The 11,848-nt window shown below is 49.8% G+C and overlaps 1 protein-coding gene across 2 annotated transcripts; it reads right to left on the bottom strand.

The window, feature by feature from the left end:
- Window positions 1–4,378: 4,378 nt before the first annotated feature.
- ZNF792 (zinc finger protein 792) lies at window positions 4,379–10,715 on the bottom strand. 2 transcript variants are annotated; one of them, XM_046681159.1, is made up of 4 exons: window positions 9,946–10,715; window positions 7,762–7,888; window positions 7,117–7,239; window positions 4,379–6,465 (listed from the first exon to the last, which is right to left on the bottom strand). In XM_046681159.1, exons 2-4 carry the CDS (start codon window positions 7,793–7,795, stop codon window positions 4,835–4,837), a joined length of 1,788 nt encoding a protein of 595 aa, XP_046537115.1. In that variant the 5' UTR covers window positions 7,796–7,888; window positions 9,946–10,715; the 3' UTR covers window positions 4,379–4,834. The 2 variants fall into 2 exon arrangements, with proteins under 2 accessions (XP_046537115.1, XP_046537113.1); XM_046681157.1 differs by having other exon boundaries at window positions 10,444–10,715.
- Window positions 10,716–11,848: the final 1,133 nt, after the last annotated feature.

Genomic DNA, 11,848 nt, shown 5'->3' with positions numbered 1-11,848 from the left:
GCTCAGAGAAGACCTGAGATGACCTTAAGTTTACACCTCAGGCTGATCCCCAGCAGAGAGAGCTTATGACAAAGAAGAACTAACACTAATCCTTGTCAAAATTTTCCAAAAACTTGAAGAAAAGAAAACACTTCCTAATTTATTTGCCCTGATACCAAAGTCAGAAAAAAATACTACAAGAAAAGTGCAGGAGTTGGCCCCATGGCCGAGGGGTTAATTTCGCGCACTCCAGCAGCCCAGGGTTCAGATCCTGGGCATGGTCATGGCACCGCTCACCAAGCCACGCTGAGGTGGCGTCCCACACAGTACAACCAGAGGCACTCACAACTAGAATATACAACTATGTACTGGGGGGCTTTGGGGAGAAGAAGACAAAAAAAAAAAAAAAAAAAAGAAGATTGGCAACAGCTGTTAGCTGGGTGCCAATATTTAAAAACAAAAAGAAAAGTACAAACCAACATTCCTTATGAACACTGATGCAAATACCCTTGACAAAACACCAGCAAACAGGGGGCCGGCCCCATGGCTGAGTGGTTAAGTTCGTGTGCTCTGCTTTGGCAGCCCAGGGTTTCGCTGGCTCGGATCCTGAGTGTGGACATGGCACCGCTCATAAGGCCATGCTGAGGCAGCATCCCACATGCCACAACTAGAAGGACCCACAACTAAAAGTATACAAGTATGTACTGAGGGGCTTTGGGAGAAAAAGGAAAAATAAAATCTTCAAAAAAAAAAAAACACTAGCAAACAGAATTCAGCAGCATACTGAAAGGATTAAACACTGTGTTCAAGTGGGATTTATTCCTGGAAGACAAGGATGGTTCAACATATAAAAATCAATCAATGTAATATACCACATTAACAGAACAAAGGGAAAAAACCACATGATCATCTCAATCGATGCAGAAAAAGCATCTGACAAAATTCAACACCCTTTCATGATAAAAACACTCAACAAACTAGGAATAGAAAGAAACTACCTCAACATAATAAGAGTGATCTATGAAAAACCCACAGCTAACATCATATTCAATGGTGAAAGGCTGAGAGCTTTTCAATCAGAAATAAGGCAAGGATGCCCACTTTCACCACTTCTATTCAACACAGTACTGGAGTTCTAGCCAGAGGAATTAGGCAAGAAAAAGAAATAAAAGGCATCATCCAAATTGGAAAGGAAGAAGTAAAATTTTCTTTGTTCACAGATGATATGATCTTATATGTAAAAAACCCTCAAGATTCCACAAAATTACTGTTAGAAGTAATGAATGCATTCAACAAAGTAGGATATGAAACCAACACGGAAAAGTTAGTTGCATTTCTCTACACTAACAATGAACAGTCTGAGTAGGAAATTATGATAACAATTCCTTTACAATAGCATCAATAAGAATAGAACACTTAGAAATTAACTTAACCAAGGAAGTGAAAACTTGTACTATAAAATATACAAAACATCAATGAAATAAATTAAAGAAAGAAAACAAATAAATGGAAACGTACCCCATGTTCATGGATTGGATGACTGAGTATTATTAAGATGCTGATACTACCCAAAGCAATGTACAGATTTCATGCAATCCCTATCAAAATCCCAATGACACTTTTCTGCAGAAACAGAAGACTCTATCTTAAAATTCATATGGAATCTCAAGGGACCATGAATAGCTAGAACAATCTTGGAAAAGATCAATGGGGGAGGACTCAAACTTCCCGATTTCAAAACTTACTACAAAGCCACATTAATGAGAACAGTCAGGTACTGACATAAAGAGAGATGTATAGATGAATAGAATAGAACAGAGAGCCCAGAAATAAATCCTCACATATATGGACAAATGATTTTTGACAAGGTGCTAATATTAGTCGATGGGAAAAGTGGATATCCACATGCAAAAGAATGAAGTTGGGCCCTCACCTAGCACTGTTTACAACTCAAAATGGACCAAAGACCTCAATGTAAGACCTAAAACTGTAAAACTCTTAGAAGGGAACATAGGGCAAAACCTTCATGACACTGAATTTGTCAATGATTTCTTGGATGTGACACCAAAAGTACAAGCAACAACAAAAATAGATAAGTTGGACCTCATAAAAGTTAAAAATTTTGTGCATCAAAGGACACTATCAACAGAGTAAAAAGGTAACCCACAGAATGGGAGAAAATATCTACAAATCACACATCTGATAAGGAGCTAATATCTAGAATATATAGAGAACTCCTAAAACTCAACAACAAAAACCAAACAACCCAATTCAAAAATGGAGAAAAGATTTGAATAGATATTTCTCTAAAGATGTACAAACGACCAACAAGCACATGACACAATGGTCATCATCAAGAATCATTAGGAAAATACAAATCAAAACCACAATAGGATACCACTTCACACACATCAGGATAGATACTATCCAAAAAAAAAAAAACCAGAAAAAAACAAGTGTTGGTGAGGACGTAGAAAAACTAGAACCCTTAGACACTGTTGGTAGGAATGCAAGGTGGTGCAGCCACTGTGGAAAACAGAATGGAAGTTCCTCAAAAAGTTAAAAATATGATTACCATACGATCCAGTAATTCCACTTCCAAGTATACACCCAAAAGAACAGAAAGCAGGGTCTCAATGAGATATTTGTACATCCACGTACATAGCACTATTTACAATAGCCAAAAAGTGGAAGTAAACCAAGTATCCACTGACAGATGAAGGAATAAGCAAGAAATGGAATATACATACAATTGCATATTATTCAGCCTTAAAGAGGAAGGAAATTCTGACACATGGGACAACATGGATTAGCCTTGAGGACATTAGGTTAAGCGAAATAAGCCAGTCATAAAAAGACAAATACTACATGATTCCACTTATCTGAAGGACCCAGAGTAGTCAAACTCAAGAGACAGAAAGTGGAATGGTGGTTTCCAGGGGCTTGGGGAGAGGAATGGGAGTTATTATTTAACGGGTAGAGTTTCAGTTTTACAAGATGAAGAGAGTTCTGGAAATGAATGGTGGTGATGGCCGTACAATACGAATGTACTTAATACCACGGAACTGTACACTTAGAGACAGTTAAGATGGTAAATTTTATGTTATGTGTATTTCACCAAAAATGAAGCATAAACAAATTGTAGTGGATTCATTCAATAGAGTACTACTCAGCAGTAAAAGGAATGAACTATTCATACACACAGCATGGTGGATTCTCAAGAAAATTATGCCATATGAAAGAAAGTAGACGAGAAATAGAGCATAAATACTTTATGATTCCAATTGTATTAAATTCTAGGAAAGGCAAACAAACCCATAGAGAAAAAAAGGTAAATCAATGGATTCCTTGGGATGTGGCTAAGGGTTTCCTCAAGAAGGCAAGGAGGGATGGTAAAGGGGCACGAGGTAGCTTTATGGGTGATGGAGATGCTCATTATCATAATTGTGATGCTGGTTCCCTGAGTGTGTACATATTTTAAAACCTACCTTGTACACATCAAATACATACATTCAATTATTGCATGACAATTATATCTCAAGAAACCATTAAAAGAAATGGTTGTACATAAAAATCTGATCTCCACCCATTCTAGAAATTACATTTGGCTCTACTCTCTCTCTCTTCATGCCTCGGCAGCCAAGATCTCTGGCTATGGCACTAATGCCACATCCCTGGAGTACGAGATCTACCTTCTCTGACCCATTCCTCTGCAGCAATGGCCCTGAGATGAACAGTGCAGTGAGCCTGCAGGAATCCACAAAACCTTTAGATTATTTGCTCTGCCAGTGACCTTAGTCATAGGACAGAGGTCTGGAGGTCCTGAGAACTTCTACCAAGCCTAAAACCTGCACAGTCACACTCAAGGGAACATTTGTGGATGCACTTTTAGAAGAGGCACATTCCCTCTAGTTTGCTGCAATCTCACCTACTCCCTGTTATCACTCCCAGTGATTCTGCACAAATTATGGTCCCAACTGGGCCCAGTAAGTCTTATAGTTAAAGATGCCTGTATAGTGGATGTCAGACTTCACGCATATCCTCCTTGGCAGGTGCCAGGTAAACTGCTCGACAGTGCTGGGAACATGAGGCCTCCCCTGGAAACAAGGGAACTAATTCATGCTGCTCCCAGATGCACTGGAGGCTGTCACCACTGACCCTTCCTCAGGGTAATCTCTGACCCACAAAAATCCATGCCATTCAGACCACATTAGGCCCACAAAGCCCTACAATCTTCCCTAGGAGGCCTTGAGTAGCAACACAAATGAGGCCAAATCTGGCCTGAGAGCTGTTCTCTGCCATCCTGCTGCTCCCTCTGAAGCAGAAAATTTGGAGACCCCTTTAGTGTGATAAACCTTAATTCTGTTCTCATCCCACTCCACACAGTGAGCACAACACAGAAGATTAAAGGTGACTTTATCTATAAGATCCTTATTATCACCCAAACCAGAGCAATGTAAAGTAGACAATTGTTGGGATGGGTAATGTGAAGGCTGGATGAATCCATGATGAGCACCATATCAGATCAATGATGTCCCTAAAAAGGGAAACCTTCTCTTCCAGCAGACGCCAGCTCAAGGCTTCATGGCCAAAGATGGATCATGTCCGCAGCTAAGCCAGTCATGGGGGAGGGAATGACACCTTCCTACAGCCTTAGGCTACTCGTGATTTCTTCTTGGAAAGAGAGAATGGATGTCTGTCTTCCCTGAGCTCAGGGAGTGGCTGGCACACACTGTGGAGACCTCCTGGTGGGCAGAGCTGAGACGGCTTCTGACACAAACACTAGTAGTAACAAAACTCTGGTGACGCCCACGGTCAGAAAAGGCAACTTCACTCCTGAAAGCTTCCAACATATCTAGCATTGATAGGGAACCTCCCCAGCGTGGATATTCGGATGAACAAGGCTCAACTTCTGGCTGAGGGCTCCCTCATAAGGACTGCTCTCAGAGCTCCTCTCCAATGTGTGTCGTCGTGTCAAAGGAGGGGGGAGCACCTTCTCTGCACTCCTCTCTCTAGTGTGGATTTTCTGATGCCGAATGAGGGTGGGCCTTTGGCTGAAGGCTTTCCCACATTCGTTGCACGTATATGGCCTATCTGGCTTGTGGACTTTCTGGTGCTGCCTCAGATTCGACCTTTGTCTGAAGGTTTTCCCACATTCGAGGCACTCATAAGGCCGTTCACCGGTGTGAAGTCTCCGATGGTTATTGAGGCTGGAGCTTTGGTTAAAAAATTTCCCACATTCAGGGCAGCGATAAGGCCGTTCACCAGTGTGAAGTCTCCGATGGCTGTTGAGGCTGGAACTTTGGCTAAAGAGTTTCCCACACTCCGTGCACTCATAAGGTCGTTCACCGGTGTGGACCCTCCGATGTTTCATGAGGTCGGAGCTTCGGCTGAAGGCTTTCCCACATTCACTGCACCCGAAAGGCCGTTCACCAGTGTGAACTATCTGATGTTGAATGAGACTGGCAATGTGGCTGAAGAACTTCCCACATTCATTGCACTTATAAGGTCTTTCTCCAGTGTGCACTCGCCAGTGTTTGATCAGGCTGGAGTTGCAGTTGAAGGATTTCCCACATTCACTGCACTCGTGGGCGCTCTTCCCGGTATGAACCCTCTTATGATGAATGAGGTTGGAGCGCTGGCTGAAGAACTTGCCACACTCGCTGCATTCATAGGGCCTCTCACCAGTGTGAACCCTCTTATGTTGAATGAGGTTGGAGCTTCGGCTGAAGAACTTCCCACATTCACCACACACATGCGGGCTCTCACCCGTGTGAACTCTCTGGTGTTTGACGAGACTGGAGTGTTGGCTGAAGAATTTCCCACATTCGCAGCACTCATAAGGCTTTCCTCTATTGTGATCCCTCTGGTGTTGAGACAGGCCAGCAGCATGGCTAAAGAAGATCCCACATTTGCTGCACTCATACGGCCTTTCTCCAGCGGGAGTTCTCTGGGGCTGCACAAGTGTGGGTTTGTCGCTGAAAGTGTTCCCAAATTCACTGCACTTGCCATGGCTTTGCACGGTGTGAAAATCCCCCACACCTTCCGTGTTCTGTTGTGGCTCCTCCACACAGTGAGTGACCTGGTGCTGGAGAAAGCCAGATCTGGCCACAAAGTCCTCCCCACCCTCTCTGAATGTGAGAGGCTTCTTTGATGTGTCGTCTGTGCAGCTCTTCACGAGCGAGGCCCTGCCTTCCTCCCTTCTGATAGGCTTGTCTACATTCTCCCGCATCTGCTGCTGGGGAAGGTTTGTGTTGGACCTGCACTCTCTTCCATATGCCTCACAGACATATGGTTTCTGCCTGGGATGTGTTGCTTGGTGTTCAGCCAGGTGCGGAATGTCTTTCAAGTGTTGACCACACGTGTCACAGGGGTAGTCCTTCTGGGCAGACAGAGCTGCCTTGGGACTCCCGTTCTGTGACACTCTTTCTACACAAACACTATGTTCAGAAGGTGATCCCTCACATTCGGTTCCACAGCAAAAATCTGAAAGCAGAGAAATGCTTGTGAAGTTCATGTTAACTTTGACAGAAGGGAACAGCCCCATCACAAAGGCATGTCTGACCCAGGAGTGAGTCCCTGGGATTGTTGGCATGATGAGAAGCCCAGGGTCAGGGTAAGGAATGGTCTGTTCTGCAGTACTGTGCCTGGTAAGATCACAAAACAGGAGGCCTTACGAGGACCAAGGTACAGTCCTGGGCAAAAAGGCAGGGTCTACAACTCACTTCTCTATGAAGCCTTTTCAGCAGGGTTCTGGCTGCTGGTAACACACAAGCCCTATGCAGAGGGCTGTGTCCAGGCCCAGGAAAACCTGCTTGCAACTGGGCAGCTGGTGTTCAAGGACCAACAAAGGAAACGGGCGCATCTCACGACATATTAAGTGTAGGCCCATGTTGGAGAGTGCTGCGGAGGGAGCTGTGCAAAAAGTGAGCCATGGAGGCCAGAAAGGTGGGGCACAGCCAGGGGCCCCAAGGTGGAGTAGAAATGCCAAGTGGGCAAGGTGTCAAAAATGGAGAGGAAAGGTGGCAGAGACATAGCCATTGGCTTTGGCACCAAAACAATGATGAACGCTAGAAAAGTTGCAGGTATGACCTGAAGACAGTAGTGATGTCACATGGTACCCCATCTCCCACTTACCAGAACCAGGCCTGCCATACAACCCTCTTGCCATGGCTGAAGTCATGTCCACTCTGTCAGGCACCCAGGGCTCTGCCCCCAGCTCCAGCTGGGCAACCACGTGGGACCTGAAAGATGTAAGCCCTAAGGGAAAGACAGCACAGGTAAGTGGCCAGCACTTCAGGTGAACTAGCCCACGACAGACCAGGAAAGAAAATGAAATATTACGAAAAGAACACACAAGGGAGGCCTGGCAGGAACATCCCTGTGGTCACGGCAAGTAGGAACCACATCAGAGCCCAGAATTCCTGGCAGTCAGACTGCAGGAAATGTTAGCTAAAGGAAGGGAGCAGAACAGAACGGTCAGATCTGGACCATCACCCAGGCTGGGAGGGGCCCAGAAAATGGGACCCATTGGGCTGACTGCCAGACCCCTCGTTCCCAGACCCTTCCCTGCAAGGCCTCAGGGCAGCAGGGGCTGGGGCTGCTCAGGGAGAGGATGGGACCGTGCACACAGCCCAGCCCGGGAGCCCACAGCAGCTGTACAGGAAAGTGGGGAGGGCAGCAGTGCCCAAGTTCTGGCCCTGGGCCGGAAAGAGCCGCCTCTTGGGGAAAGGGGACAGGCAGAGACGAGCTCAGGACACCGGGTGGGTGTAAGGGCCTTACCCAGCGAGGCTATCAGTGCAAAGTTCTCCAGCATCACGTCGCAGTATAGGAGCCTCTGGGCCTCATCAAGGAGCCCCCACTCCTCCTGGGCGAAGTAAATGGTCACGTCTTCAAAGGTCACACAGCCCTGCCATGATGGGGATAGTCCATTCCATGAGCAGCTTCTCTCCTCAGGACTCCCTGTCTGTCCCCTGCTCACCCTCCTCCCGGGCTCCCAACTCAGAGGAGACCCCAGGTGCTGGTTCCAGGGGTGCCTGCTCTGTTCTCATGCCTCCCGTGACCGCTGTCAACCCACAACATCAACAGCTGGGCAGAGAGACACCAGCCGGGCTCCAAGCCTGAAGCGCAGGGCCCACCCCCTCTCCTGCAGGCCCTCTCCCCTGGTGTCACCAATGTCATGCCTCCCAGATACAAACAAACATGGGCTCAATCTCCCTTTAATCCCCAGGGCCAACAGCTCACCCTCGCTCCCATATGCATCTCACTTTTTAGATTGCACCTTCCTCAAACTCTGAACCTCCCCACTGCATCCCCACTGTCACTGTCCACTCTCCCCATCCCAGCACGTCGCAGCTGTCTCCATGGACCCCACATGTCACTCTGCACATGGCACCCAGAGAGTTCCTGGCAAATACAACCACGATGCCATACTGCCCTAGGCCTTGGGTGGCTCTCAGTGCCAAGGGCAACATCCACGGTTGATTTGAAGGTCTCCCCACCTGGCCCTGTTCCTGGCTTCGATCTAAGCCACGCAGAGCCACACCAGCTACCAGACATCCATGGCCCTCTCCCTGTTCCATGCTGCACATTCTGTCCCCTCGTCTGTCACGCTCATTCAAAAGTCAACCCCTCTGGTCCTACCTCCACCCACCCAGGGTCAAGTGGTGCTCTCAGCTGACCCCATTTGCCCCTGAACTAATTCCCCAGCCCAGCTGAGAATCCCCAGGCCCCACCAAGGGTCCCCACAAAGGCCTGGTGAGAACGCAGAGAGGCGACTAAGCACCAGCCCAGGCCTCAGTGTAACATTACCTCCATTTCCACCAAGCCTCAGCATCCCTCTCGTATCTATGCCCCCAGGAAAATGTGGCCCCTGCCAGACCCCCTTTTCCCTACACACAGCCCCTGCCCCACCACAACTACTCTTCCATCTGTCTTTATGATGCCAAACAAGCCAAGCATGGTGCGCGAGCAAGACAGCCCCTTCTCACCCCAGGCCCCACCTTCTTCCTTCCCCCCAACATCACTGCCACCATGACCTGGAGCTTGCCCCCCTCCCCCCCAGATCTGACACACTGCTACACCCTGTACACAAGCCAGATGCCACATAGTGGATCCTTCTAACTGTGGAAATAAACGAAGACCAACCAAATGAGAAAAGGAGGGGTTACTTATTCAGAGCTCGCTCTAGCAAGGGAGTCAGCCGCCGTCACTTATGTTCTGGCAGAGGAGCAAAGGCAGGGAGAGGAGTGGGAAAGCTATATAGCGGGACAAAGGGAGGCTGCCGGCCGAGGGGAGCTGCAGGCAGGAGACCTGGAAGCGGGGCGTCCTGTGTGACTGGCTGGGGGGCACGTTCGGCTTTCTCTGCTTGGTCCCAAGTTGGAAGCAAGAACAAAAATTAAAGCAGCTGTCGGTTATGAATCAAGCTCTGGTGGTTTGGGGTCAGCTGTGACAGCAGTCATTGTTTAACTTCCTGGACTGTCACGAGAGACAGCAATCCGGCTTCCTGCGAGTCTGCCTCCCAGAGGCCGGCTTCCTGGCTGTTTGCTGAAGATAAGCACGCTGGTTTCCTGGGCAGGCTGCTGTAGGTTGTGGGCCAGAGTGCTATTTTTATATATGGTCTGGCCGCTGCGCCTTTGCGTATCCAGTCTCTCCTAACCTTAACCGAAGCCGCCCAGCACCCGTAACTGCGTGTCTAGCTGCCTACTCTCCAGCCCCACTCAGGGCTCTTGCACCTCAGCGCTCAACATGGCCAAAACCTAACTTCGGCTTTTCCACCGAAAATGCCTCTACAACCAGCTTCCCTGCTCAGGTGATGCTCATCCACCCTTCCAGCCGCTAAGGCCAAAAACCGCGCAGGCATCCCTTCTCTTGCTGGCCCTCCACATCAGAAAGTCTGGTCAACTCGACTTAAAAGGGCGCCCCAGAATCCGACCACTTCCACCCCCAGCCACCTGCACTACTCACGGACTATTGCAGTAGCCCACTCTTTGGTCTCCCCGCCTCCCCTTCCCCCTCCAGGCAGTTTTCCACGCTGCAGCCATGGGGAGCCCGTTAAGACCTGAGTCAGATCATCTTCCTCCCCTGCTCTAAACCTTCTATGGCTCCTAAGGCGCTCAGAATAGAGGCCCAGCTCCCCGGCCCCCCGTTCCAGGGCTGACTTGCTCTCTAAACACTCCCAGCTCACTCCCACCGCCCGGCATTTGCACATGCTGGTTCCTGCGCCTAGGAAACCCTTTCTCCCCGCCTCCCGCTGGGTTTCAGAAATGGAACGGCTCTATATAATTCCTGGCCTGGATTCAGGACCCCAGGTGGGAGTGGCTCCCCTCCAGGGCGCCCAGACTCAAAAGCAGAGAGACGGGAAAGGCAGAAAGTCGGACAGCACCGCCCATCTTTTATCCCTTGGCGCCAGGCACCGGAGGACGCGGGTGTGAGCGGCTGAGGGCCTGAAGCCCCTCCACTCACCTGCGCCGGCTCCGTCCGCGCCGCCGCCGCCATCCGAGCCAGTGCGCGCCGCGGGCAGCAGGCGGGGGACCCGGGCGGGCACCTTGCCTGGCCCTGGGCGCGCTGCGGCCCCTCCCAGCCTCAGTTTCCCGGTGTGAAAGGCGCACGGGGCCCGGGGCGCCGCCTGTGCGGCCGCGGAGCGCCCCGAGGGGTCACGGCTCGGGCAGGGCGCGGGAGGGTCCGCCCGGCCCCAGGGCTGGGGCGCAGATCGGCCCGGGAAACGACTTGCTGGAGCGAAAGGCAGGAAGTTCCGGCCCCCACCTCCCGGCCCTAAGGACCGCCGCTCTCCCGGGCCGCCATTGGCCCGGCGCCAGGCGGTGACGCTCAGGCACGGCCTCCGGGATCGGCTGTTTGCGGTCCTGCGTCCGGCCGGGCGGCGGGGGCGGCGAGCGGACCCCTCGGCTCTCCGGGACTCGGCCGAGCTGCACCGCGAGCTTTTCCTCTTACAGGGGCCGTCCCCAGACTCGTGTGACCGCCTGGGGCCCTCGGAGCTCTGTCGGAGGCCCGAGTCTGCCTGTGTGGGCGCAGGCGAGCCCCTTCCCCTCGCAGACTCTCAGGGACCCACATGCGCGTGAAAAATAAAGATACTACCTCATAGCGGGGTCTTTGTGTACTAACGTGAAAGTTGCTCTAATTCGGTGCTTCTGACAAATAGAAATGGCAAGCAATAGGATATATTGGAGTATATGAGGAAGCCATTTGGTGTAAACCTAATTCGGCCTGACCTTGTCTTTCCAAAAGGGTCTGACCGTGGCCGTTATGCATGCATTACATATCTGCTTTAGATATTCCCTATGGCGAGAACAAAGGCCCTTGAGATAAAGGTGCAACTTCCCTCCCCCTCCTAAGGTTGGCATTTCATTAAAGCTCAAGCATCTTTCCTTAGGCTAGGAACTGATTGCTGCGCTCACGTGTGACCACCCAGCCCGACACAACAGACTTGCTTCCTGCTGCGCCGCGCCACCCGCCCCCCCACCCCAGATAGCAGACCCACTACCTGCTGTGTCCCTCAAGCACTGTGCCAAGAGGGCAATCGTGTGACTATTGTGGGAGGGACATCAAATGTAATCAATCATATGTAAAGCATCCTCTTTGGGGGTATGTAATCACTTTGTGTACCTCACTTCTTTGGTGCCCTTTCTTCCTTCGGAAAGAAAGGCCGTGGGCCATGGTCCTCACATTTCAGCTCAGAATAAACTCTCCCAAATTTTCATTTATAGATTGGTTATGGATTATTTTCGTCGACATTTCTAACCAGTAACATCAGCATCCCCCAGGGATTTGTTAAAAATGCAAGTTCCTGGGCAACCACCCAAACCTAGGGACTCGGAAATTCTGAGGGTGGAGCCCAGTCTTCTGTGTGTCA

This window comes from Equus quagga, chromosome 13 (genome assembly GCF_021613505.1).
Source record: "Equus quagga isolate Etosha38 chromosome 13, UCLA_HA_Equagga_1.0, whole genome shotgun sequence".
Lineage (NCBI taxonomy): Eukaryota > Metazoa > Chordata > Mammalia > Perissodactyla > Equidae > Equus > Equus quagga.
The sequence above is the reverse complement of the archived record's forward strand: the minus strand, read 5'-3'. Positions and strand labels throughout refer to the sequence as shown.